Source organism: Aegilops tauschii, chromosome 4, assembly GCF_002575655.3.
Source record: "Aegilops tauschii subsp. strangulata cultivar AL8/78 chromosome 4, Aet v6.0, whole genome shotgun sequence".
In the NCBI taxonomy this organism is placed as follows: Eukaryota; Viridiplantae; Streptophyta; class Magnoliopsida; order Poales; family Poaceae; genus Aegilops; species Aegilops tauschii.
In genome coordinates this window covers 238,569,939-238,597,790 of record NC_053038.3, presented here as the reverse complement: position 1 = coordinate 238,597,790, position 27,852 = coordinate 238,569,939, and the positions used below count along the sequence as shown (strand labels likewise).

General features: G+C 48.2%; 1 protein-coding gene and 1 long non-coding RNA gene across 3 annotated transcripts; one reads left to right on the top strand and one right to left on the bottom strand.

The window, feature by feature from the left end:
- Positions 1-20: 20 nt before the first annotated feature.
- Positions 21-23,168, bottom strand: LOC120962927 (uncharacterized). Of its 2 annotated transcripts, XR_006662539.2 has the most exons (4): positions 22,592-23,168; positions 12,647-13,078; positions 12,131-12,552; positions 21-3,531 (listed from the first exon to the last, which is right to left on the bottom strand). It is a non-coding gene; the product is annotated as an uncharacterized lncRNA (long non-coding RNA). The 2 variants fall into 2 exon arrangements; XR_012181896.1 differs by having other exon boundaries at positions 12,131-13,078.
- Positions 3,538-11,785, top strand: LOC120962926 (uncharacterized). The gene is made up of 2 exons (XM_040387061.2): positions 3,538-7,496; positions 11,479-11,785. The coding sequence occupies exons 1-2, from the start codon at positions 5,996-5,998 to the stop codon at positions 11,619-11,621; spliced, it is 1,644 nt and encodes a 547-aa protein (XP_040242995.1). The 5' UTR covers positions 3,538-5,995; the 3' UTR covers positions 11,622-11,785.
- Positions 23,169-27,852: the final 4,684 nt, after the last annotated feature.

Here is a 27,852-nt window from a genome sequence, read left to right as displayed (position 1 = left end):
TAAGTTTTATTGCTACTAGATGACCCGTTGCGCCCATGGCGCAAAGGCCGAGAGCAAGCCAACAATTGAAAGAGTGTGCATCAAAATATGTAGATACAGAAGAAAACATATGCAAATACGTACGGATTGATGATAGATAGATGGTTGCTAATGATACATGTTTTCTAAGAAGCTTACGAACGATCATTTACAATGTTATGAGCAAGACATGTGGATAGGTAGAGCTAAGTTAGACAGATGTATCTTGGATGTTTAGAACGATTTCTTTGAGGCAAGTCTTCATAGTTGCTGTTCTTCATGGCCTGCATTGCTCAGAGCAGAAATTCCTTCGATATCATCGTCCAGGCGCCAATAATAGTGGTTTGTTTGCTGGAGATGATATTCAGACTGTGTTGTTGTATCGCTAAGAGGGTCAGCAACACATTTTACCTGCGATAAAACATGATTGAGATGGTTGTCTTTGGATGCTGTGAAGTTTGTATCTATTATTGGAGTCAGGTTATTGAAGCAAATATAAGGTACATATTTCATTTTCTCATTCTTGATGTTACAACATTTATGAGATCAGGTTATTGAAGCAAATATAAGGTACAATCATTGTTTTCTTTAAACCTAAGGTACAATCACTCGTTTTTTAGGAGAAGTGCCACACTTATACTAATAATATCAGCAAATTACAGCAAATGTAGCATATCTCTGGAGAAATCCAAAGGAATAGCACACCAAGAGAAAGTACAGGAAACACTCCGAAAAAAGGAAATTTACAGAAAAATTCTTCTTCAAACCTCCAACCACCAACACATTGACTAAAAACTTCAACCACTGCCGTCGCCGGAGAGGAGAAGAAATGGTCTCCACTAAGCCAAGATCCAAGAGAAAGCCAGCTGTGTTGTGAGCCTCTGAACAAGCGCCACCGTGAACGGCGCCACACTTGTCGCTGTGGGTTGTCGGCCAGAACAAATCTCCACCCCTCTTGGATCGCGACCCTGAAGGTCTCACTTCTTTCTTTAAATGTAAATACCAGGTTATGAAAACAGGGGATCAACATGTATTCATTTTCTCACCCTTGATGTTGTAGTATTTATGAGATCAGGTTATGGGAAGCAAATATAGGGTACAATCATTCTTAAAAAAAAGGTACAACCATTCTTTTCTTTAAATGAAAATATCAGGTTATGAAAACAGGGAATCAACAGGTATAGAGGACAGTAGGCACCGAATAAGTATATAACACTGGCAATAGAAAAAAGAAAGCCCAGGTTTTCCAGATTTTACTTGATCAATGATAGGTACATGAAAATTACTGATTTTAATTGTAAATTGTGATGGAAACAATCACACATGTTTTTAGCAAATACAACAGTCAATTGATCAAGCAGATACACCTAGTGGACAATAGGCAAGTTTAAACGGACTTGGCATTAGCTAAAGGGCTTACTATAGGGCGAAGTTCATATGAACAGAATTCATAAGCTCCAACTTAAAGAACAGAATCAAGTGATTGTTCTACAGCTCCACCTAAGATTTGAAGATCAGCATACTAATCGATCAAGAAAAGCATAGGTGAGTTACAATTATCTTCTTCATGCTAATTGCCCACACCTTGCTTTCTCCTGCTCTTTCGTTTTGCTATGCAAATATTTTATTCGGTCTCGGTGATTAGGCTCGAAAGCATGTATTTTTCACGGGAATTAAACTATGTCTGGTAAACTCAACTAAATAGTTCCCAAGTTTTGCTTGCTTTGCTAATTTTGTAATGCACATAACTTGTTTGATGTTATGCCTACAAATTTTTTAACAGAGTAGATCTTCCCAATTTTCGTCATGGAGATGACCTGTTTGATCATATGCGTACAAATAAAAAAATAGAGCAGATGGCATAACAAATTTTATACAACCCACACCAAACTATCCTTACAATACCTTCGCCATGCACTTATATTAATTTACTTTACTACAACAATGACCAAGACAAAAAATATTAACCGAGCCAATACAAACAGAATACTTTAATTTTCCTACTTAATTATAAGCAAATCAATAAGCAACCTATTAACTCTTTCATTCAGTTCTACTAAAGACCATCTAATGGAGGAACAGAAGTATTGGCCCTTTGAGCTATGTACAGGTATATACCTTTCATAATGGTATACTAAATTATATTTCAACATCTACTTGTATATATTTACCTTTATGCTCTTCTAATACATTTCTTTATACTATAGTTGATCAATTAAGCAACTGGCTGTCAACACAGAAATACATGATAGATGATATTTCTCCTTCACAAGGCTTTATAAGTAGAGCTGAACACAAGACCAGAGAAGTTGCAGAGGGATTTACACACTATGTAATAGCACGCTGTGATGGATTGCTTGCAGACACACTATGTAATATTTAACTTAGTACACATGTCATCAACACAATTTAGAGACAATGGCGGTGCTGCTTAGTACATATGTACATACCTGGATTGTCGCTGTTGTAGATCAGGTTGTCAAACCTCGCTCCTTTCATAATGTGGCTATCACTTGAGCCGGAGGAATAATGAAAGTGAAAAAAGATAGCGTGTGATTAGCACATGCTTGAAGAAAACATCCTCGATAAAACCAACAAAGCAGCAGCAGTTTATGTTATAAGTTTATGCACAGTTGTTTTCTATCTTGGTTTTGTTCAATGGAAGCCATGCGACATTTAAACCTATTCATGATAGCGGTCATCGTCTCCTACTAAGGTGCCAGAAAATCAGGAAAGCCTAAAACATTAAAGGTTAAACCTTCTGTCATATTCCTCGAAAGTTAATCTAATGCCATTAGCATGCTTGATATATTCAGTTATGTTATAATTATCTTAAGACACAACATATTTTCCCACTGGCTTCGATGACACGCATTGCTAAAAAGATGCAGTATTCAATCAAAGGAGAAATAATGTTACAGTCAAATCGTCGGCCTCGCTAAATAAATTGGTTCCGAGATAAAAGATCATATCACATTCTATGGGCCACATATTATGTACAGATGGACATCTACATACAATATTGGGTTCTTTAAGGGTGCCCGTGTGTATTTTTTGTGGTCTTCAATTAGTGCAATGCTAACTAAAACAATAAAACATGCTGCTTTAGATAGCGCAGCGAAATATGAACCTTAGGACACCAAAAAAATGAGGTAGCATATTCTACTGTGAAGCATTTGACTATCGATGAAATGCTTTTGAATAGAATATGAACTTTCCAAATGCACCGCCCACCCTGATTTGCAATGTTCTAAACCTAAGAATATAAGGAATTACGTATGAAGTTTAATACTGACGATATAGAGAGAAAATGGACATGTGCGAGGTTACTGAATAACGAGTCAAGAATTGATATTTGCATGGAAGTATGGATTGAGAAATCTGAAACCTGAGCAAGAAGGTCCATGCTTTAACATGTAAAATAAAAAAGAAGAGAACATCTCGACAAATACAACTTTCCCTTCCGCTGCTTATCCTCTGATTTATGGATATGCATCCAGTTATATAATCAACCTGTACCAAAGTAAAATAATATGCTTGAGATAACTTGGCAGAGTATAAACAGATAAGAATTCAAATGTACAACACAGGTCTCTCTCGTGAAAGATGGGTGCTTGCATCCAAATCTTCCTCACGACTTATTTATGCAACCACAAAGTTCTTTCAAGAAAACATGAGACTGTTATGATTTAAACTGATTTAGACTCTCAGGAAAACATGAGACTGTTATTTATGCAACCACAAAGTTCTTTCAAGAAAAGATGGGTGTTGTTTGCGGGCAAGTAAATGGAAGGCAACAAGAACTGAACTTATACCTGTTCGGGACTGGATGGCCGCTGCTTATTTCAAAGGTGTTGCTGGCTCTCTCCTTTCCGAGGCAAAAATCAAGCAATCAACTAAACAAATTGTAGCCTGCCACAATCACATGGTCAGCAACTGAAACAACCATAAATTACCATCCAGACCTTAGTTTTTGCAATATACCTTTACTATGTAAGAAATGTAGATATGAAAATGATCTAAAAATATAGACTCAAACAAAATGTAGCATTGAACTCGCTTTAGAGTATCTAGTAATTACTAATGAAGTATATTAAAATGATAAAAGGAGATATAATCAATTAACCTGTTGTGTATGAAAAGCTAGAGTACGTATATTAACCTAAGTAAAGCATACCCTAATATCGTGGATGCCATAATAAAACTAGTGGTCCATAATTGAAATAGACGGCCACGTCTGGCATCGGTGACAACAGGGTTCCCTAGGCGACTCCTAGGCGACTCCCTAGGCGTTCGCTGGGATGCCGCCGGCAACCCGCCTGCCGCTAGATCGGCGGGTGGGAGGCCGGTTCTGGGCGTTGGCCGAAGAGGGAGATGAGGGGGAAGGCAGTGAGGATGAGGAAGAGTCGCCTACGACTCCGTTCATGGCGGTGCTGGCAAGTTCACCGGAGTTGGATGGATCGCAGTCGACGTTGATTTGCGAGCTGTTGAACTAGGGTTACGACGAAGATGATTTAAAGCTGGTGGTCGAGACTCTGGTACCGGCATCTGATCCGGTGAGAGACGGCCTTGCAACAACTGATCACAAGGAGGTGATCCGGCGGATGGTGCTTCGCCGTACTTCGTCTCGGCCATGGCGGGGGCCGATACCCAAGGTAAGGCTGCCAGCGCTGACTTTTGGTGATTTTCTAATCCCAGGGGCTTGGTTGCAGGTTCAACGGCGACGGAAGGGACGGCGGTCGGCGGTGCCGCCGGAGGCGGAGGCGAGCCAGATCTCGATCCGGGAGGCAAGACTGGAGTGTTTGAATTTGCTTCTGGGCCACAGGGATTCGGGTGTGGTCCAGGTGGGCTCAGGGCATGCGGCCCAGCCTCTTTTTCCTAAGCATGCGGCTCAGCTGGTGGTGGATGGGCCGTGCGAGCTGCAGATCGCGGCCCAACCCGACATGGGCATGTCTAGGGTTCGGCCGACGAGGGCAAAGCCTGGTTTTCGATCTTGCGGATCAGACGGGCATTGCGGGTTCGAGCAAACACGGCGCCCTTCGATAGAGGTTCCTTTGCTGCTGTTCTCATGGCGGGGAGGGGATTGGATCAGGCTGCGGCTGCTGGTTCATCGGGATCGGGACTGGGCCGGGCTGCTGCCGCCGTTGCTAATGGCGGGCGCGGTTGAGCGATTGGGTCGGGCCACGGCGGTGACCGTGGCGGAGCGGATGCTCGTGGAGGATTTGCGGGGAGAGATGGTGGAGCTGGCTACGGCCGCGCCGCCGGAGGTGGCGGAGGTGCGCATTATGGACGCGGTGGCTACGACAACTTTGTGGCCGGCGATGGTCGCAGAGGGGCGAGCGGAGGTGGCCATCGGGCTCCAGTGCGCCAGTTTGATGGGGAGGGTCGTGGAGTATCGTCCGGCGCCGGTCGTGGTGACGCCGGCGGACATGCTTTCTGTGCCCCGACCGGAGGTTTCGTCCAAGGGCCGGCGGGTTCTCAGCAATATGTGCCTCGCCGGGGAGGCTTCTTCAGGGGCGGACGTGGCGGCACGGGCAGATTTGGCCGGAATGGTCCCCGTGTCCCGCGCCGTGATCCACCACCTCGCCGTGACCCGACGCCGACTACTGATTTGGCTACAACGTCGGCGGAGGACAACGCGGCTGCTTCGACTTTGGTAGCTGACGCACCGGCAGATAAGCGGCTTCCCGCGGAGGCGGCTGCGGTGGTTCGGGATCTTGCGAACGCGGTTGTTCCGGCTGCGCCGACACCGGTGGAAAATGCTTCTGACAAAGGTGATACTGATAAGTTGAGCAAAGGTCAGCGCAAGAGGGAGAAGACCTATTGTTATCGTTGTGGAGAACCAGGGCACTATGCGGTTGGTTGTACGACGGAGCTTTGTAATATTTACTTGAGACCGAAACATGAGGAAGCGTGCCCCCTTTTGTCAGCTCCTAAGCCGGTGGTGGACTTTTATGGTGTATGTGATGAAAAACTTATGTTCTTTGAGACACCAACAATGAGATCTTGTAGACCATGGCTGGAGAATGCTAAAACTGGCATCATTCGAGTGACTAAGGGCACTCTTTCAGAGGACCAAGTTATTCTGGAACTTAAGAGATTGGTCTCTAGCTCTGTTCAGTGGGCTCTCCTTCGGATTGATGAGACGACGTTTAAGGTTGACTATCCTACGAAATTTGATCTAGACAAGATTAATGAGTTTGGCATGTGTAAAGTTCCTGGCAGTGCTTGTATTCTTGAGTTTGATGAGTGGAAGCGCAATGATCCGGTGGGAGTTCCGCTTGTTCAGATTTGGGTCAGATTTTTTGGGCTACCCCCGGAACCGCTTAATGACTTCTTGGAGACTTGGAGCCTAGGATCTCTTATTGGAAAGACTCTGGAGGTCGATATGACTTTTACTCGCATGCATGGCATTTCACGTATGCGTGTGGGAGTTCTGGATGTGGATGCGGTACCGTGCTTCTTAGGTTGGGTTTATGAGGGTATGAGTTATGATCTGAGGATTGAGATTGAGGGAGTTTCGATGATCCAAGATGCAGACAAAGGCATGGGTACTGATGGTGGGACTGATGGTGGGGACGGTAGGCAAGATGATCTCATGGACCATGATCAGCCTGCTAACCAATCTGGTGCTCCCGGAGGGCAGGGTAAGGAGTCCGAGGCCCCAGTGGGCAAGACCTCCACTTCGGCGCCCATGGTAGGGCTTCGACGTGATGCGCTTGATGCGATGGTGACACCATCTCGGCTTCACAGAGCTGATCTGGAGGATGATGACCCCATCCCTACGGCTCCGGGGAGCACGAACCCCGCCCCCGCATCGATGCCCATGGCAGGACTTCGCTTTGGGTCCTTTGGTGCTGTCTTGGCACCTGGGCGCCTGTGGGGGGATCGGATGGAGAGAGATGAACACGTTGAGCATGACTTACCTCCGTTATCTCTAGTCCGGTTTTCTTTTTCTGAGGGTGGTGATGCTTTGGCGGTGCCGGTGTCACCTAAGGGAAGCGACTCGAGGCAGACGGCCTTAGTTCTTCCCTCTTCGGTGGAGTTCCTGGAGTCATCCATCATTGCGGCGGCTTATCCGGGTGTCACATATCGGCGTGCTATTCCTTCACCTCAACGACCGCAGGAGGCGGATGTTGTGGTGGAGGGGTCTGGGCTCTCTTCCACTCCGACTCCGCAGGGGGACACGGCTTCTACACAGTTGTCGCAGGAGGCGACGACGGTGGAGGCGCCTCTTGTGGGAACGGTTCAGGAACCGGTGCCGGAGGTGGGCGTTCCGGCGTCACCTCCCACGGCTCACACTGGACGGGGGATGGACATTTCTATCCCAGAGGTGGTGGCCTTTGGGGGTATCCCAGATCCGGCGTCGGGAGGGAGGCGTCCCAGCCGGCGTATTCAGGAGCAGCCGGATGCGGATGAGTTTCAGCTCGGCCGCGCCATGTGGATGGCCAAGATCCGCGACACGGAGTCTTCTACAGGTCTGTCTTTAAATACCAATATTTCCGTTTTACATTTTTCTGAAAATGATATCATGCATAGGGCAGATAAATTGGGTATTTCTTTAGGTGATAACAACCGTGAAGTAGTTACTTCTATCAATGAGCTTCTTGATTTAGAGACTGATAGAGCAATGGTAATGCTTAAAAATTTAGCGGCGGTCAAACCGAAGCAAGAAAGTGAGATTAATGAGTTGGGTATGTGTGATTTGGAGGGTTTATGCGAGGATCTAGTTCATGCGAACCTTCTACATGAGGAGACCTTAGAAGAGGAGGGGCATGCGGCCACTCTGTCTTCACCTGTAGGTCTTGCCGAGGACACTAGTCATGCGGATTGTTTGATCCTCCCTCAGGCACCAACGCGTAAACGGCAAAAAAGGTGTATGGCCTTTCTGCGGTGCGTCGAAGTGCTAGGCTTAAGTTTAAGAAGAAATTTCATGATGATTCATGAGAGGCATTTTTTGGAATAGCAGAGGTCTAAGGGACTTGGCTAAGCGTAGGTTTTTGGCGGATGCCTCTCGGGATTACAAACTTGATTTTATTGCGTTGCTAGAGACTGGTAGGAATAATTTTACTTAGCAATTTCTTGGAACGATCTCAGGTGGTCTTGACTTTGATTGGCACTGTTTGCCACCTCGGGGAAGATCTGGCGGGATTCTCCTCGGTGTCAACTGCGAGTCTCTGGAAGTGCTAGATGTATTCTGGGGGGGGGGGATTTGCAGTTAAGTTCCATGTGCGGTCGAAAGCTGACGGGTTCAGGTGGGCTTTAGTGGCTGTGTATGGGGCGGCACAGCCTGAGCTAAAATCGGACTTCCTCGCAGATTTAGTTAGGATTTGTGGGGATGACAACCTACCTATTCTTGTTGGTGGTGACTTTAACATTATTAGAAGACGAGAAGAGAAAAATAATGACAATTTTGATGGCAGATGGTCATTCATGTTTAATGCGATTATTGAAAGCCTGGACCGGCGAGAGATTGATCTCACAGAGAGGCAATTTACTTGGGCAAATACTCTTCCAAATCCGACGTATGAAAAACTTGATAGAGTCCTCACAAGTATAGAGTGGGAACAAAAATTCCCTTTAGTGATGGTGCAGGCGTTACAGAGGGGAATATCTGATCATACACCCCTTCTTGTGGACTCTGGTGAGGCGGCTCACCAAGGAAACAAGAATGTTTTCTCTTTTGAAACTGCGTGGTTAAGAGAGAGGATTTCCTTGAGTTGATCACAAGGGAATGGGCGGCAGAACAAAGGGGAGAGTCCAATATTGATCGGTGGCAGTATAAGATTAGACATCTTAGACAGTTCTTGAGAGGATGGGCTAAGAAAAATAGCGGTGTTTATAGAAAATAGAAAGAAAGATTGTTGAAGGTTATCAATGACCTTGACATAAAAGCTGAAAGCACTGCGCTGGATATGGATGAGCGAGTGTCTAAAAGAGAAGCTGAGGTTAGTCTGGCAAAGCTTCTTAGAGAAGAGGAATTAAAGTGGGCACGTAGAGCGAAAGTGCGCCAGGTTGTTCAAGGGGATAACAACACTCAAATTTTCCATATGATTGCCAATGGGAAACATAGGAAGAAGAGAATCATTCAACTTGAACAAGATGAGGGTACGATTGTTGGTCATGAAAATCTTAAAATGTATATTACCAACTATTATAAAAATCTTTTGGGGCCCCAGCTGAGAATTATGTCGCCCTCGATGAGAGCATGGTGGACGACATTCCTCAACTGAAGGATGAAGAGAACGAAGTGATCACTGCACCTTTTTCCGAGAAGGAGGTGTTTGACGCGATATCCCAAATGGAAAATAATAAGGCACCTGGTCCGGATGGATTCCCAGCTGAGTTCTATAAGAAATGTTGGGGTATTATTAAAGGCGACTTGATGCCCATGTTCCAGGATCTGTTTAATGGCCACCTTCAGCCTTTTAAGCTTAACTTTGGTACTATCACGTTGTTACCAAAGAAGGCGGAAGTGATTCGCATTGAGCAATTCAGGCCGATATGTTTGCTCAATGTGAGCTTCAAAATTTTCACAAAGGTTGGCACAAACCGTCTGACTCAGATTGCCCATTCTGTGGTACAGCCAACCCAGACTGCCTTCATGCCAGGTCGACACATTCTTGAGGGAGTGGTCGGTCTTCATGAGACCTTACACGAAATTCACTTGAAGAAGCTCGATGGAGTGGTCTTCAAAGTGGATTTTGAAAAGGCATACGATAAAGTGAAATGGCCATTCTTACAGCAGGCCTTGCGTATGAAAGGATTCGATGAGGCTTGGAGGAAGCAGGTCGAATCATTTGTACAAGGAGGCAGTGTCGGCATCAAAGTAAATGACGATATTGGTCAGTACTTCCATACGCTAAAAGGATTGAGACAGGGAGACCCGATGTCTCCGATCCTCTTTAATGTTGTGGTTGACATGTTGGCTATTCTTGTTAATAGAGCAAAACAGGACGGTCAAGTAGGTGGTCTTATCCCACATCTGGTTGAGGGTCGGGTGTCCATTCTTCAATATGCCGATGATACCATCATTTTCATGGAACATGACCTTGTTAAGGCCAAAAACATGAAGTTAGTGCTTTGCCTTTTCGAACAGCTATCAGGGTGAGGATTAATTTTAATAAAAGTAAGCTATTTTGCTTTGGACGCGCCAGAGAAGAACAAGAAACTTACAAGCAGTTGTTTGGGTGTGAAATAGGCACGTTACCCTTCACGTATTTAGGGATTCCGATTCATCACTGCAAACTCACTAATAAAGAATTGAAATGTATCGAGGATCGGTTTGAAAAGAGGCTGAGTTGCTGGAAGGGCAAACTTTTGTCTTATGGAGGAAGATTGGTGCTTATTAATTCTGTACTTACAAGTATGCCCATGTTCCTCCTCTCTTTCTTTGAAGTCCCGGTTGGGGTACGAAAAAGATTGGATTTTTATCGATCTAGATTTTTTTGGCAAATTGATGAGAACAAAAATAAGTATCGATTGGCAAAATGGGATGTAATTTGTAGACCAAAGGACCAGGGAGGCTTGGGAATTGAAAAATTGGAGGTGAAAAATAGGTGTTTACTCAGCAAATGGCTGTACCATTTATCCATAGAAAGAGATGGAGTTTGGGCTCAGCTATTGCGTAACAAATATCTCTATGCCAAAACACTAGCCCAGGTTATGGCAAAACCGTCTGACTCACCATTCTGGAAAGGGATTATGAGGACGAAAGTAGCTTTCTTCAACAGGACTAAATTTATCGTCGGGAATGGACGGGATACTAGATTTTGGGAGGATACTTGGTTAGGAGATTCACCGCTGGCCTTGCAGTATCCATCCCTATACAACAGTGCACAACGGAAAGAGGTTTCTGTTGCTACAGTGTTGGGTACTATTCCGCTTAACATACAGTTTAGGCTGTCTGTTATAGGTGAGCGTTGGGATAGGTGGGTACATCTTGTGCGTAGGTTAATGGAGGTTAACCTTTCGCATGTACCAGACACTATGCAATGGAAGCTTTCCAGGTCAGGTGTCTTCTCGGTTAAATCCATGTACACGGATTTGATTAATACCGGGACTATCCCGAGGACGGTACATATTTGGAAAGTTAAGGTGCCCTTGAAGATAAAAGTATTTCTGTGGTTTGTGCATAAGGGTGTCATTCTTACTAAAGATAACTTAGCTAAGCGTAAGTGGGAAGGAAGTAAAAGACGTTGCTTTCGTGATCAGGATGAAACAATAGAACATCTATTTATCAAATGTCCGCTTGCTAAACTGCTTTGGAGAACTATCCACGCTACCTTCAACATAAATCCACCTCTCACGATATCACATTTGTTTAATAACTGGTTGGCTGGAGTGGAGCCAAAGTCCGCGGCACATATCCGAGTGGGAGCATGTGCATTACTTTGGTCTTTATGGAACTGTCGCAATGACGTTACCTTTAACAGACAAACCATTATCAACTTTTTGCAGGTCATCTTCAGAGCGTCTACTTGGATCCGTACGTGGTCATTACTCAGCCGTGCGGACCACAGGGAGCATATGGATATTGGGTGCAGCCGATGGGAGATGGTTGCACGGGATACATACAACCGGTTTGGATGGCGGTCCAATAATAGGATAGACGTTTCATCTCCTAGTCTTTCTGGCGCCGGTTGTGATTTTTATTTTTGGCCGCTTGTGGCTTTTCTTTGTTTAGTAAGACCTTTGTTTCTTGTTGAGACTTCTTGTTGGAACCTTCGAGATACCTTTTCTTAATAAATGGTTGTGTGCATCAAGAGATGCAGAGGCCGGGGGTACGCCTCCTTTTCGAAAAAAGCATGCTCCTAGACGTCCCATAATGATTTCAGCACGCTCGTGCACATCCAAGAGATCACAAGGTGATTAAAAACAAAGAAATGATATAATCACCTGCCATTTTATTTTTCATTTTGTGGTTCCTATAGAGTCAGGCAAGTAATAACAAACCATAAGGAACAGAGAGACAAAAGAACATAATATATTTCTCAAGTTGGGTCATCAACTAATATCAAAACAAGATGCTGACAAGGGAAAGAATGCTGAACATTATTCATGTTGGAAGGTTAATGGATGATTAGAAGATCGTCGTCGGGAAGGCAGCAACCTCGATCTCCATTGGTGCCTGCGACCATCGACGCTGCTCCCTTTTGTTTGAAGTCACTGTCTTCTCATCCGTGTGATGTTCTACAGACTGCAGGTACATAAAACCACGATAACAGAGCAAAGTTTTATTGAGATACATATCTCTAAACAAAAAGTAAGATTTCATTACTGTCTGAAAAAACGCAAAGCCTACAGAAAATCTTGTAAAGGCAATTGAAGCTCTGGTACATAGAAAACAAAGCATGGGTACGACATATCTAAGCCCAAGCATGGGTAAAGGTAAAACTTGGCATCCGAAAGTTAGATATGTTCACCTCCCAGCAAGACCACTGCATACTTACTGGGCTGTATAGGCCGTTTTATTGCAGTATCAGTCCACTCCAACCCAAGACACTGTTTCCAAGCTCCATAGATATCTCTATTCTGTAGAAACCCAAAGAGAAAAAGACTGAAACATCGAATAAATAATGTACATGCAGAACTATAGAAGCCTGTAGGACAAAGTTAAAAACATTACCTCGAAACGAGCAGATACAACATCTGAATGTTGTAGGTAGGCTGGCCGATTCATAGTACGAATGCAAGTTTCCGCAGATCACATAAGCACAAATAGGTATACCTAGTTCGGTAGTTGCATTATAACCATTCAATACACTCCGGCCAGCACACAAGCTGCATCCCCTCAGGAAAGCAAAAAAAGAACACAAGCTGCAGACTCTGATAGCCACTGAAGCTACGAAGTACGAACGCCTCTAGTTCCATATCCACGGCTTTTTGATCCGTCCGACGCACCACCCACACGCCCCAACCAAAACAGCTGCAGCCAAGAAGGACCCTCGCCAGCTGCAGTCAGGCGAGCAAGGGATCAACCAGCCAAGTCCGACGGCGGCGGCCATGGCGTTAGCAGCTAACACCCATGGAAGAGTCTGCACCCTCTCCTCCAGGCCACCTACACCTTTCAGCAGGAGGAGAGCGGGGATGAGGATGAAGACGGCGGGCGGTCCGGCGGCGCCGCGGAATACTCTCCGACTCCCTCCGATATGATTTGCGAAGCTTTTGCCATCGGCTACGACGAGGATGAGGTGGCGGGGATGGTGGAGGCGATGGTCCCCTCAGAGGATCCGGCGAGGTCCGGTCTGCCGCCCGGCGAGAACATGGAGGTGCTCCGGCGGGTGGTTCATCGGAGGACGGCTGCGTCTGCTCTTCGGCCATGGAAGGGGCCTATTCCCAAGGTAAGTCTCCCAAAACTTACTCTTCTCGATTTAGTCCCTCCGGAAGCATGGACGGTGGTAGTGAGAAGGAAGAAGGGCGGCCGTGCGGCTGCCGGCCGGCAGCAGATGGCGCCGGCGGCGTCGATCCCGATCGCTGATGTTCGGGCGGCGCGTTTGAATTCCTTGATTGGCGCTGCAGGGCCACCGGTCGAGTCTGGGCCGTCGTCGGCTGGGTATGAGGCCCAGGTCGAAACGGTTGCAGGTGGGCCAGTGTTTCTTGGGCCGGATTCGGAGGGCTCTGTGGACGAGAGCATCGCTTACGTGCGAGAGGCATGCAACGATTCCTCTAACCCCGCCGGTCTCGTAGTGCGCCGTAGGGTTTCCTGCCGACGGGCTCCTCATCGTCGAACTGATCTTGGAGGGCGTGCCCGTCGTATCCCACCACTGCGCATGGCGGGTCAGGGGGTCGCGGGGAAGAGCTCGACGGAGCCGGCCGGGTCGGCCCGTGCTGGTGTAGGACCGCTTGTTGGCTCCGCCGGGGCGCATCGTGGAGTGCCGGCGGCGGGCCGGGGCGTTGCTCCGGCGGGCGCTAATCCTGTCGCCCTTGGCCGCGGTGGCGGTGCTCCTATCCGGCCGCCAGCTCCGGCCCCTGTCGGTGCCGCGGGTAGAGGTGGTGGCTTCCGCCCGCCAAATCCGGCTACAAGTGCTGCCACGTGTCGGGGCGGTGGCAATGGTGTCCGGCTGCCGATCCAGCGTCCGGCGGTGCCGACCGGGACTTTGTCCACCGCTGGGCGAGGAGGACTGCGGCTTCTCAAACCGGTAGCTGCGGCTCCGGGGAGCGGGACCCCTCCCCCAAGACCTCCGGTGTCTGCTTCCGTGGGGCGGGGTGTCGCGCCGACGGTGCCTCGAGCTGCGCCACCGCCTCACTATGTCGCGAGACCGGTGCAAAAGCGTTCGGGCACATCGCAGACAAGGATCGACGCGGGGGATGGTGGAGCTAATGGACCGCCCAGAGGACAGTGGGGGGGATGATGGTTTTGATGCTTATGGGGAGGGTCAGCACCGTGGTTCGTCGTCTACGGGAGGCAGACGCGGATACGCGTGGCAGAGTGATGGTTCTGCCGAAAGACCTTTCCTTGGTCCGACGGGTGGTTTTGTCGAAGGGACTACTGGCCCGATTAACCGGCAGAGAGGTGGATTCCGTGGCCATCGTGGTGGTCGTGGTGGCGGTCGTGGTCGGGCACGCAAGCAGCCCCCGCCACCGGTCGTGGCTGACCATCAGGCTTCGGATATGGCTGTTGATCCCGTGCAGTCGACTGAGCTGCCTAGCCAGGCATTGGATGTCGTGACGGCTCTGGCCAACGTGGATGCTACTTCTACTGGAGTGGCTGCGGAGGCAGGGGACAGGGCTGAATCTGAGAGGGCGTCCAAATGGGCGCGTAAGAAAGAAAAGATGCTGTGCTATCGCTGCGGGGAGAAGGGCCACTTTATTGCTGAGTGCATGGCGGAGCTTTGTACCTCGTGTGGTAAGACTGCTCATGTCATGGGGGATTGCCCGGTTATGCGTGATCAGGCTCCTGCTCTCACGATGTATGGAGTGTACTGTGCCGAGATCACGTTCTTTGAGTCTCCGGCGGCGAGGGAGACTCTGGCTGAACCTCAGAGTTTGACTACTGGGCTTGTGAAGGCTACACGAGAAGTGGTTTCTGAGGCTCAAATTGTGCAGCGACTTCAGGAACTGGCTCCAGGTGATTTTCAGTGGGAGCTCGTCCCGATTGAGGATAATGTGTTTCGGGTTGATTTCCCAACGGTGGAAGATTTGCAGAAGCTGCTGAGTTTGGGTTGTGCAAGGTGCCGGGTACTAAGTGCGTCCTGGAGTTTCACGAGTGGAAGAAGGTGGAGCCTAAGGGAAAGCCGCTCACTCAGGTGTGGCTGCGGTTTTCAGGGGCCCCATCTGAGTCCTTGTCAGATGCTCGAGTTGTGGCGAGTTTGGGTATGTTGGTTGGTAAGACTGAGGATGTGGACATGGCTTTCACCCGTGCACATGGGGTGGCATGGCTCTTAGTGGGTGTTTTGGACATCGATTTTATCCCAGATAGGGTCAACTGGTTTTATCGGGGAGAGGTGTTTCCACTGGAGATAGAGTTTGAGGATTCAGAGCTGTTTGCCGATGAGGTTCCCGGGGCTGATATGGATATGCACGAGGGGGATGATGATCCCGATGCTCGTGGGAGCCCGAATAATGAGGCGGGACGCGAGAGGGCCAATGGGTTGAGTCCGGCTGCTCAGTTGCCTGGTGTTGGTTCTGGAGTAGAGTCTCCATCGGCTCCAGCGGTACCGATGAACACGTTGCGGTTCGGATCCTTCGAGCCAGCATCGGCTCCTCCCCGGCTCTGGAGTGACAGGGTGGAGTCTGCTGATAGTTTTGAGTGTATGCTTCCGCCGTTGGAGCTTGATGATGGGGCTTGTCCTGTGGACGATGGTTTGTTGGAGACACTCTCGGTGACGGCTGTGGGAGGGGTTAGGGAGGTGGAGCCTCAGATGGGGCTGCTTTCTCCTACCACCTCAGTGGTCTCGTGCCGGATTGCGTCGACGGTCTCGGAGGTTCGGTTTGGGGAGGGGGGTTTGGGGCAGGTGGCCTCGGCCTCTCCCTCTATTAGTCTGGCGCCAGGGACACCGGTGGCGCCGGCGATGGTCGGCTGTGGGGAAGGCCGCATGGGTCAGGTGGACCTGGCCCTCTCTCCTGTGGTGACGCCGGTCACGGTGGGGTTGGCCAGTGCCGGGGGAGGGAGCCCGAGGCAGGCGGCCTCGGATCCTGCCTCTCCGGTTCTCGCGGTGACTCCCGATCCAGTAGCCGCACTGGGGGGGGGGGGCTGGGGCAGGTGGCCGTGGCTCTCCCTTCTTCACCGGCGGTCAGGAGGACCGCCGCTTTCACGCCGACGGCTCTACCCTCTGCGTCGGCAGGGGGGATAGGAGGAGGGCACGGGCAGACGGCTCCTGCCTTCTCTTATCCGTTCGTTCCCGTGGCCAAGGACCCCGGCGCGGGGTTAGTGGCCGGGGGGATTGGGAGCGCGCAGCCACCTTCTCCGGTAATCTTGGTTGATCCTTTGAGGGACTCAGCACGAGGCTTTACTAGGGAGGAGGTCGTTGCTTTTGGCGGGATTCCAGACCCCGTCTCGTCGGGGAGACGGTTCTGTGCTCGTCTCCACGAGCTCCCGGAGGTGGATGATATGCAGCGGAGGTGCGCTATGAGGGCGGCCAAGCTTCAGGATGCTGCAGCCTCTTCTGCTATGTCAGTCAACATATCTAACTCTTTATTGCATTTTTCTAATGAGGAGATTATAAATAATGCAAACCAATTAGGAGTTTCACTCGGGGCTACAGATAGTGAGATTTCCAATTCGGTGAATGATTTGTTAGATTTGGAGGTGGAACGTGCCTTAGAAACTATTCGTAATCTTGCAGCGGTTAAACCCATGAATGACAATGAGATTGATGCATTAGGGGTCAGAGTGCTTCATAATATGTGTGTGGATTTAGCACCATCCAATCATGAGTCTGAGGACGATGATATGCCCATAGAGATTGATGCAGTTGTTTGCTCCGATGAGCCCGGTTATGAGGATCGGGCGTCAGGACCTAGTAAACCCAAGCGTAAGTGGAAATGGAAAATTTACCCCGATTCTGCAGTTCGTAGGAGTGCTAGGATTCGGACTACTAAAAAATTTCATGATGAGTGATGAAAGGTATCTTTTGGAATAGCAGAGGTCTAAAAGACTTGGCTAAAAGAAGGTTTCTTGCTGAGGCATCTCTGGAGCATCGTTTAGATTTTATTGCTCTATCGGAAACTGGTAGAGGCAACTTTGCGCCCCAGTTTCTCTCCTCTCTTGCGGGTGGTGTCGATTTTGATTGGCATTGCCTTCCTCCGCGAGGAAGATCAGGTGGTATCTTGCTGGGTGTGAGATGCGATTCGCTTGAAGTCCGGAGTGTAGTCATGGGAGACTTCGCGGTTAAGTTTCGAGTCAGGTCTAAGGTTGATGGTTTCAACTGGGCGTTGGTGGCGGTTTATGGTGCCGCACAGCCCGAGCTTAAACCGGATTTTTTGGCTGATCTTGTTCGGATTTGTGGATCCGAGCAGCTTCCAATCTTAGTTGTGGGAGATTTCAACATCATTAGGAGAAGAGAGGAGAAGAATAATGATAACTTTGACGGCAGATGGTCGTTCATGTTCAATACTATTATTGAAAGCCTGGATCTGAGGGAGATTGAGCTTTCTGGTAGAAAGTTTACCTGGGCTAACTCTTTGCCAAACCCGACGTACGAAAAGCTTGATCGCGTTCTTGCGAGTGTGGAGTGGGAACAGAAGTTCCCGCTTGTGACGGTTCAAGCTCTTTCGCGGGGTTTCTCCGATCACACACCACTGTTCGTTGACTCAGGGGAGCCGAAACACGTGGGAAATAAAAACACCTTTTCTTTTGAGATGGCCTGGTTTGAACGCGAAGGGTTCCTAGACCTGATCGCTAGGGAATGGGCGAAGGGTGTAGGCGGTAGGACCGCGGTCGAGCGTTGGCAAAATAAGATTAGGAGTTTGAGAAGTTTCTTACGGGGTTGGGCTAAGCATCTTAGTGGGGCATATAAGGTTGAGAAGGACAGGCTCCTCTCTCTTATACAGAATCTGGACGTCAGGGCCGAATCCACGATTTTGATGCCTGCTGAGCTCCAGGTTAAAACTGAAGCAGAGAAGAGGTTGAAAGAACTTCTCCGTGAAGAAGAATTGAAGTGGGCTTTGCGGGCTAAGGTTCGCAAAGTAGTCCAAGGGGACGCAAATACTCAATTCTTTCATCTGATTGCTAATGGTAAGCACAGAAAGAAGAGAATATTCCAACTTGAACAAGATGAGGGCACTATTTTAGGACAGGATAACCTAAAAACATATATAACCGAATATTATAGGCAGTTATTTGGACCTCCGGAGGACAGTTGTGTGTCTCTCGATGAGTCCAGAATTGACGATGTGCCTCAACTTTCGGCTGCTGAAAATGATATTCTGGTTGCCCCGTTTTCGGAGAAGGAGGTGTTTGATGCTATAGCACAGTTGAAAAATAATAAGGCTCCCGGACCGGATGGGTTTCCGGTGGAGTTCTACAAGAAGTGCTGGCATATTATTAAGGGGGATTTGCTACCTATGTTTCAGGATCTGTTCTCTGGACAGCTTCAATTATTTCAATTGAATTTTGGAACTATCACACTGCTTCCTAAGAAGACGGATGCTGTGAGAATTGAGCAGTTCAGGCCCATCTGCCTACTCAATGTTAGTTTCAAACTATTCACCAAGGTCGGGACTAATAGGCTCACACAGATTGCGCATTCTGTGGTGCAGCACTCCCAAACTGCTTTCATGCCGGATAGAAACATCCTTGAAGGGGTGGTCGTCCTTCATGAAACGCTCCATGAAATCCATTCCAAGAAGTTAGATGGAGTCATTTTTAAGGTGGATTTCGAGAAAGCGTACGATAAGGTTAAATGGCCATTTCTCCAACAGGCATTGCGTATGAAAGGTTTTGATGAAGCCTGGCGACGTCAGGTTGAATCATTTACGCAAAAAGGGAGTGTGGGAATTAAAGTGAATGACGATATTGGTCATTACTTCCAGACACATAAAGGCCTTAGACAAGGAGATCCGATGTCCCCTATCTTGTTTAACATTGTGGTTGATATGTTAGCTATCTTGATAGGAAGGGCTAAGGAGAATGGTCAAGTGGGTGGCTTGGTACCTCATCTGGTTGATGGAGGTGTATCCATCCTACAGTACGCTGATGATACAATCATCTTTATGGAGCATGACCCGGCCAAGGCGAGAAATATGAAGCTGGTGTTATGCCTCTTCGAACAATTGATTGGGTTAAAGATTAACTTTCATAAGAGCGAGCTGTTCTGCTTTGGTAGAGCCAAAGACGAACTGGAGGCTTATAGGCAATTGTTTGGGTGCGATTTGGGGGAATTACCTTTCTCTTACCTAGGTATTCCAATCCACCATAGAAAGCTGACCAATAGAGAATGGAAGTGCATCGAAGGCCGGTTTGAGAAGAAACTGAGTTGCTGGAAGGGCAAGCTCATGTCATATGGAGGCCGATTAATTCTGATTAATTCGGTGCTTACGAGTATGCCCATGTTTCTCTTATCGTTCTTTCAAGTCCCAGTTGGTGTTAGGAAAAGACTGGACTTTTATAGATCGCGTTTCTTCTGGCAGGGTGACGATCTAAAAAGAAAATACAGACTTGCAAAATGGGATATCATCTGTAGACCGAAAGACCAAGGGGGTCTTGGTATTGAGAATCTTGAAGTTAAGAACAGATGCCTTCTTAGCAAGTGGCTGTGGAAGCTTTCTTTTGAGACTGATGCCATGTGGGCCCAAATCCTTCGCAGCAAGTACTTACAGACAAAGTCCTTGTCCCAGGTCACAGTCAGGCCAACTGACTCGCCTTTTTGGAAAGGCCTGATGAAAGTCAAACAGTCTTTGTTTAATAGGACAAAGGTTGTTATTGGCAACGGTGCTAGTACACGCTTCTGGGAGGATACTTGGCTCGGCGAGACACCCTTGGCCATTCAATATCCCTCTTTATATCGCATTGTTCAACGACGTGAGGTGTTCGTTGCTACGGTGTTTCAATCCATCCCCCTTAATATTCAGTTCAGACGGTCGTTAGTGGGCAATCGTTGGGAAGATTGGCTCCGTCTAGTTCGGAGACTAATGGATGTCCATCTTTCTCAACAACCCGATGAATTACGCTGGAAACTGACTAGGTTTGGAGTATTCACGGTTAAATCAATGTATATTGATGTAATTAATTCGAGCTCCATTCCTACTTCCAAGCATGTTTGGGCTGTCAAAGTTCCCTTGAAAATAAAAGTGTTTATGTGGTTTGTCCATAAACAGGTTATTTTAACCAAGGATAACTTGATTAAGCGTAATTGGACAGGACCTACGAGGTGTAGCTTCTGTGATCGGGACGAGACGATCAAACATCTCTTTTTTGATTGCCCGCTTGCCAGAGTTCTTTGGCGGACGGTTCACATTGCTTTTAATATTACTCCACCGAATTCTGTCACTATGTTATTTGGGACATGGCTCACTGGGATTGAGCCTGCATTAGCGAGACATATTCGTGTTGGAGTTTGCGCATTGTTGTGGACTATCTGGACTTGCAGAAATGATTTGGTTTTTAACAGAACATCACGTATTCACTTTTTGCAGGTTATTTTCTGAGCCACGGCCGTGATCCGTTCATGGTCGCTACTCACTCCGATGGAGGCCAGGGAGCATTTGGTTACTGGATCTATCCGCTGGGAGATGGTAGCTCGGGATATCTTCAACCGGTTTGGATGGCGGTCATGTAATAGGATAGGAAATTAGTTTACCTATCTATCTTTAGCCAGCCGGTTGTGGCGTCTTATCTTGGCTAGGCTGTGTGGCCAGCCTCTTTAGCTCTGTGTGAGCTGTCTTTTTATTACTTTCAGTTGGAGACTTTGGAACCTTGTTGGAACCTTTTATTTCTTTAATAAGATGGCCGTATGCATCACTCTGATGCAGAGGCCGGGGAGATCCCCTTGTTCGAAAAAAACGACCACCATGCCTGGACACAATGTTCAGTCGTCGCGAGCCCGGTTCGCCGTCCGAGCCACCGCAGAGCACGCGACATGGCTGTCTGGGCTGGACCTGCTGGCGTACCTCGACGGCACGTCAGTCAACTGTGGCAACCTCTGCCGGTGTTCTTTGCAGGCGGCGATGGTTCGTTGTTAGGCTGATGGGTTGCTTGGCGCTTGTGGATGCAAGCTGCCTGGCGATTACGGGTTTGAATATCCTCTCAGTTTTATAGAAACCATAGTGCGGACGCTTGATTTCCCAAAAATGGTTGTAGAGGTGCCTAAATTAGTATAAACTATTGAAAACACAGTGACAAAACAAGCATGACTTCTGAATTTTTATAATGGAAATGGTAGTGTGATCCCCTCTAGTTTAAAAAAGAAGAGAAACCAAACTATCAGACAGGGAATTATTGATCCAAATGAAAGTAACAATCTCAATGACAGCAAAATCATATGCAACACATTCTAAAAAAATATCATATGCAACACATCAGCTCTTAAGAGCAAACCTAGGGGAAAAAATCCCCATGATTGTAGCATGATAGCATTCTTACCACATTGAAGCATCCACACTTACAGAAACCAAACATGAAATTTATGGCTTCGACGCTCCACTGAGCTTCTATCATACATGTGGCACGGTCTAATTGGCATGTTTCTGTGTAGTTGATCCATGTATCAGGGATCGGCAACCTACCAGTGTGGTTTGAAGCAGGCGCCGCAAAATTTGACTTTCCCAACACCACAACACTCTTCTTTGTCCAGCTTCTCTTGATGGGGTAATCCAACATCCAACTGAAACATTGACTCAACCCTAAAGTACTCTCACCTTATTTGATGATGGTTAGTACAGAAACCTGAAACATGCAAAAAAAAGAGGGATCATTTGGGATAACACAGTTACTAATTAGAGAGAGATTATTTGCATTGCAAGTGCATAACTAACATCAATTATCTGAAGAAGCAGTTGTCTTCATAGGGAAAAACACACATGTTTCTCTGGTGTACACCATAATTGCATACTAAACCTTCTTTCCTCACATGATATCCATCATAGTTCGAGTCCCATATACTCAAGCCGAGAACAATACAAACCCAGGCCTGAGCGCTCACCTAAAAAACATCACAAAGAACAAGCGATTATATTTCAAAAACACAAGCATCACGAACAATTAACTTCAGAACTCCAAATGTATCCCTTCTCCATCATTCATCTATTTAGATTTGCCATGCAAGCTCGATATGAAAGCGATATAAAAGAGGAGGAGACCAATCCCGATGGCACGTACGCCTCCCCCTGATCATCCTCCACCATGCCCTTCTGCTTTCCCTCCTCGCTGGCATGCGCCTTCTCCTGTTGCCGGCCTCATCCCCCTCACCTACAGCTCCACCATGTTGCCATGGAAGCATCTTTGGAGCTCTACTTTTTTCAAATGCCAAAAAGAAGTATTCATTCACGTAAGCCCTTTTGCCAAGGAACCTCCAGCTGCCACCTGACGAGCAATGTCTCGACTCAAACAGCAATGAAAAATCCCAGAACACTGTTGGTACAACATTCCATCAAACAGGTTACATACCTGCGGGTGTTGAACAAGACGGCCTGCAAAATTTCGCCTTGTGCTGGTGCTCGGGGAACAGCAGTATGAGAAAAATTCGAGCTGGTGCTCCAGGAGCGGCAGCGTCAAAGAAAAAACCCTGACAGCAGCAAATGCACACCCCATTGTTGATAATTTTCCATCCCCATTACTCGTCACAGGAGCTACAGGCCACCACAATGGGCATGAGGTGAGAGGAAGGGGATGGCCGAGGATGGAGTGGAAGGAGGCACGGAGGGGAGATGGGTGAGGTTACCTACATGGTGAGGTCGGAGGCGACGATGCAGAGAGGCACGATGCCGGCCGGCGTCACCTCCTCGGCGCCCTTCCTTCTCCTTGCCGCCGCCAAATAATAGCTCTCCACTAAGACGAGCTGCACCGGAGGTGAGCGGGGAGGAGGAGGCTGCGTGGTGGAGCAAAGAGGGGGCGCGGAGTGGCGCGGGCGTGTGACGGCTATGGGGTTGGGGAAAACCGACGCCGCACACCTCCCTCTCTCTCTCCTGCAGATCGAATCCAGCGTCGCCGCTGTCGCCGGGAAGCTCGCGTCCGTACCCGGGGCAGACGAGATGCGGGGGAGGGGGGGAGGGGGGATGCCGCCCTCGCTTCGCTCAACTATTCACAGCTTACGTGGATAGCGCGAGTCTGCCTAGCACCCTAGCAGGGTTTATATGTTCAATTGCTTTCTTCATGTCATATACATATTCCTTCGACTATGAGATTATGCAACTCCTGGATACCGGAGGAATACCTTGTGTGATATCAACCGTCACAACGTATATGGGCGATTATGAAGGAAATATGCCCTAGAGGCAATAATAAAGTATTATATATTTCCTTATATCATGATAAATGTTTATTATTCATGCTAGAATTGTATTAACCGGAAACATAATACATGTGTGAATACATAGACAAACAGAGTGTCACTAGTATGCCTCTACTTGACTAGCTCGTTAATCAAAGATGGTTATGTTTCCTAGCCATAGACATGAGTTGTCATTTGATTAACGAGATCACCTCATTAGGAGAATGACGTGATTGACTTGACCCATTCCGTTAGCTTAGCACTCGATCATTTAGTATGTTGCTATTGCTTTCTTCATGACTTATACATGTTCCTATGACTATGAGATTATGCAACTCCCGTTTACCGGAGGAACACTTTGTGTGCTACCAAACGTCACAACGTAACTGGGTGATTATAAAGGTGCTCTACAGGTGTCTCCAAAGGTACTTGTTGGGTTGGCGTATTTCGAGATTAGGATTTGTCACTCCGATTGTCGGAGAGGTATCTCTGGGCCCACTCGGTAATGCACATCACTATAAGCCTTGCAAGCATTGTGACTAATGAGTTAGTTGCGGGATGATGTATTACGGAACGAGTAAAGAGACTTGCCGGTAACGAGATTGAACTAGGTATCGAGATACCGACGATCGAATCTCGGGCAAGTAACATACCAATGACAAAGGGAACAACGTATGTTGTTATGCGGTCTGACCGATACAGATCTTCGTAGAATATGTGGGAGCCAATATGGGCATCCAGGTCCCGCTATTGGTTATTGACTGGAGACGTGTCTCGGTCATGTCTACATAGTTCTCGAACCCGTAGGGTCCGCACGCTTAAAGTTACGATGACAGTTTTATTATGAGTTTATGTATGTTGATGTACCGAAGGAGTTCGGAGTCCCGGATGAGATCGGGGACATGATGAGGAGTCTCGAAATGGTCGAGACGTAAAGATCGATATATTGGACGACTATATTCGGACTTCGGAAAGGTTCCGAGTGATTCGGGTATTTTTCGGAGTACCGGAGAGTTACGGGAATACGTATTAGGCCTTATTGGGCCGGGAAAGAAGAAAAAGGGCCTCAAGGGTGGCCGCACCCCTCCCCTTGGTCTGGTCCGAATTGGACTAGGGAAGGGGGGCGCCCCCTTCCTTCCTTCTCTTTTTCCCTTCCTCTTTTCCTATTCCATATGGGAGGTGGAATCCTACTAGGACTAGGGAGTCCTAGTAGGACTCCACACTTGGTGCGCCCCCTCCTAGGGCCGGCCTCCTCCTCCCTTGCTCCTTTATATACGGGGGCAGGGGGGCACCCCAGAGACACAACAATTGATCCTTGAGATCTCTTAGCCGTGTGCGGTGCCCCCCTCCACCATATTACACCTCGATAATACCGTTGCGGAGCTTAGGCGAAGCCCTGCGCCGGTGGAACATCATCATCGTCACCACGCCGTCGTGCTGACGAAACTCTCTCTCAACACTCGGCTGGATCGGAGTTCGAGGGACGTCATCGAGCTGAACGTGTGTAGAACTCGGAGGTGCCGTGCGTTCGGTACTTGATCGGTCGGATCGTGAAGACGTACGACTACATCAACCGCGTTGTGATAACGCTTCCGCTGTCGGTCTACGAGGGTACGTGGACAACACTATCCCCTCTTGTTGCTATGCATCACCATGATCTTGCGTGTGCGTAGGAATTTTTTTGAAATTACTACGTTCCCCAACAGATTATAAAGATGCTCTACAGGTATCTCCGAAGGTGTTTGTTGGGTTGGCATAGATCGAGATTAGGATTTGTCACTCCGAGTATCAGAGAGTTATCTCTGGGCCCTCTCGGTAATGCACATCATAATAAGCCTTGCAAGCAATGTGACTAATGAGTTAGTTGCGGGATGATGTATTACGGAATGAGTAAAGAGACTTGCCGGTAACGAGATTGAACTAGGTATGAAGATACCACGATCGAATCTCGGGAAAGTAACATACCGATGACAAAGGGAATTACGTATGTTGTCATTGCGGTATGACCGATAAAGATCTTCATAGAATATGTTGGAACCAGTATGAGCATCCAGGTTCCGCTGTTGGTTATTTACTTGAGAGGTGTCTCAGTCATGTCTACATAGTTCTCGAACCTGTAGGGTCCGCACACTTAATGTTCGATGACGATTTTGTATTATATGAGTTATGTGATTTGGTGACCGAATGTTGTTCAGAATCCCGGATGAGATCATGGACATGACGAGGAGTCTAGAAATGGTCGAGAGGTAAAGATTCATATATCGGATGATAGTATTCGGCCACCGGAAGTGTTCCGGGGGTACCAGGTACGTATTGGGTCACCGGAAGAGGTTCCGGGCATCCCCCCGGCAACTACATGGGCCTAATGGCCAAGAAGGGGACAGAACAGCCCCTATGGGGCTGGTGCCCCCCATGTAGGCCGAAATAGGGGGGAAGGAAAGAGGATAATTGGGAAAGGAAGGGGAGGGATTCGGCCTCCCCCTTCCTTCTCTCCTCCCTCCTCCTTCCTTCCCCCTTCAGATGAATATGGAAGGGGGAGGCCAAATTGGGAGGCGCCCAAGTAGGATTCCTCCTACTTGGGGCGCCCCCTTGGCTGCCTCTCCTCCCCTCCAACCTATATATATGAGGGGGGGGGGCACTGCTAGAACACACAACATTGATTCCTAGCCGTGTGCGGCGCCCCCCTCCACAGTTTACGCCTCCGGTCATATTCACGTATTGCTTAGGCGAAGCCCTGCGCGGATCACTTCACCATCATCGTCACCACGCCGTCGTGCTGACGAAACTCTCCCTCGACACTTTGCTGGATCAAGAGTTCGAAGGACGTCATCAAGCTGAACGTGCAAAACTCGGAGGTGCTGTACGATCGGTGCTTGATCGGTCGGAAAGAGAAGAAGTTCGACTACATCAACCGCGTTGTCAAACGCTTCCGCTTTCGGTCTACGAGGGTACGTGGACACACTCTCGCCCTCTCGTTGCTATGCATCTCCTAGATAGATCTTGCATGAGCGTAGGAATTTTTTTGAAATTGCATGCTACGTTTGCCAATAGTATGTAGATCATAACTCATAATAAGTGTCTACAACTTGCAAGATAGGATCAAGAGCTCACATATATTCATGAAAACATAATAGGTTCAGATCTGAAATCATGGCACTCGGGCCCTAGTGACAGCATAGCAAATTCATAGCAACATCAATCTCAGAACATAGTGGATACTAGGGATCAAGCCCTAACAAAACTTACTCGATTACATGATAAATCTCATCCAACCAATCACTGTCCAGCAAGCCTATGATGGAATTACTCACTCCCGGCGGTGAGCATCATGAAATTGGTGATGGAGGAAGGTTGGTGATGATGATGGCGACGGATTCCCCTCTCGGGAGCCCCGAACGGACTCCAGATCAGCCCTCCCGATGAAGAACAAGAGGCGGCGGCGGCTCCGTATCGTAAAACGCGATGAATCCTCCTCCTTGATTTTTTCTCTCCGTGAATAGGTACTTATAGAATTGGAATTAGGGTCGGAGGCGGTCCAGGGGGCCCCACAAGCCAGGAAGATGTGCCCTGGGGGGGGGGGGGGGTAAGCGCGCCCCAGGGCTTGTGGCCTCTAGGTGCCCCCCTCTGGTATCTTTTTGCGCCATTATTTTTTATTTATTCCACACAAATTCTCCATAAATTTTTAGGTCAATCCGAGAACTTTGATTTGTGCACAAAAATAACACCATGGCAATTCTGCTAAAAACAGCTTCAGTCCGGGTTAGTTTCATTCAAATCATCCAAATTAGAGTCCAAAACAAGGGCAAAAGAGTTTGGAAAAGTATATACGATGGAGACGTATCAGCCACCGCCAGCTTGCATGGCACGCTCGCCCTCAGCCACTAGAGTCCAGGGCTCCACCGCCATTGGCAAGCCTACCGCCACCCTCCTATGTCCAGGCACACGCCCTCGCCGCGTTTGCCACCTGCCAGTCTGGGTTCTCCCATCCACTTCGCCACGGTAGTATGTGAACCGACGCCGCGTGTGGCGCGCACCGCCGGGCCCATCTGGGTCGGCCGGTGGGTAGTCAAACTCATCCTCGTCTTCATCGTCACCAGACGATGGGCCCGAGCTCTTCGCTGTGTTCTCGGTGGAAACCAAATGCATGGTGATCCGATATTCTAGCATGCTCTTCTCCAGCGGCACGAGCGCATCCACCGGCAACACTAGATCGTCAGCAAGCTCTACCTCCATAGCCTTGCCAGGTTCCTCCACCAGAATGATTTTGTCCTTGGGAAGCAGAGACGGATCGTCGGTCCAGGCATAAGCTTTAAAGCTCCGGAGATCTGCCCCGTTCACTGTCATCATGCCCAGCCGTTCCACCCATGCCAGAGAGCCAAGAACGATCTGTGCTGTATCACGGCTCCAGACATGGGGAGGGATTCCCTCCATGTCGATGAGGATGCGGTAGTTGAACGGCCTCCGA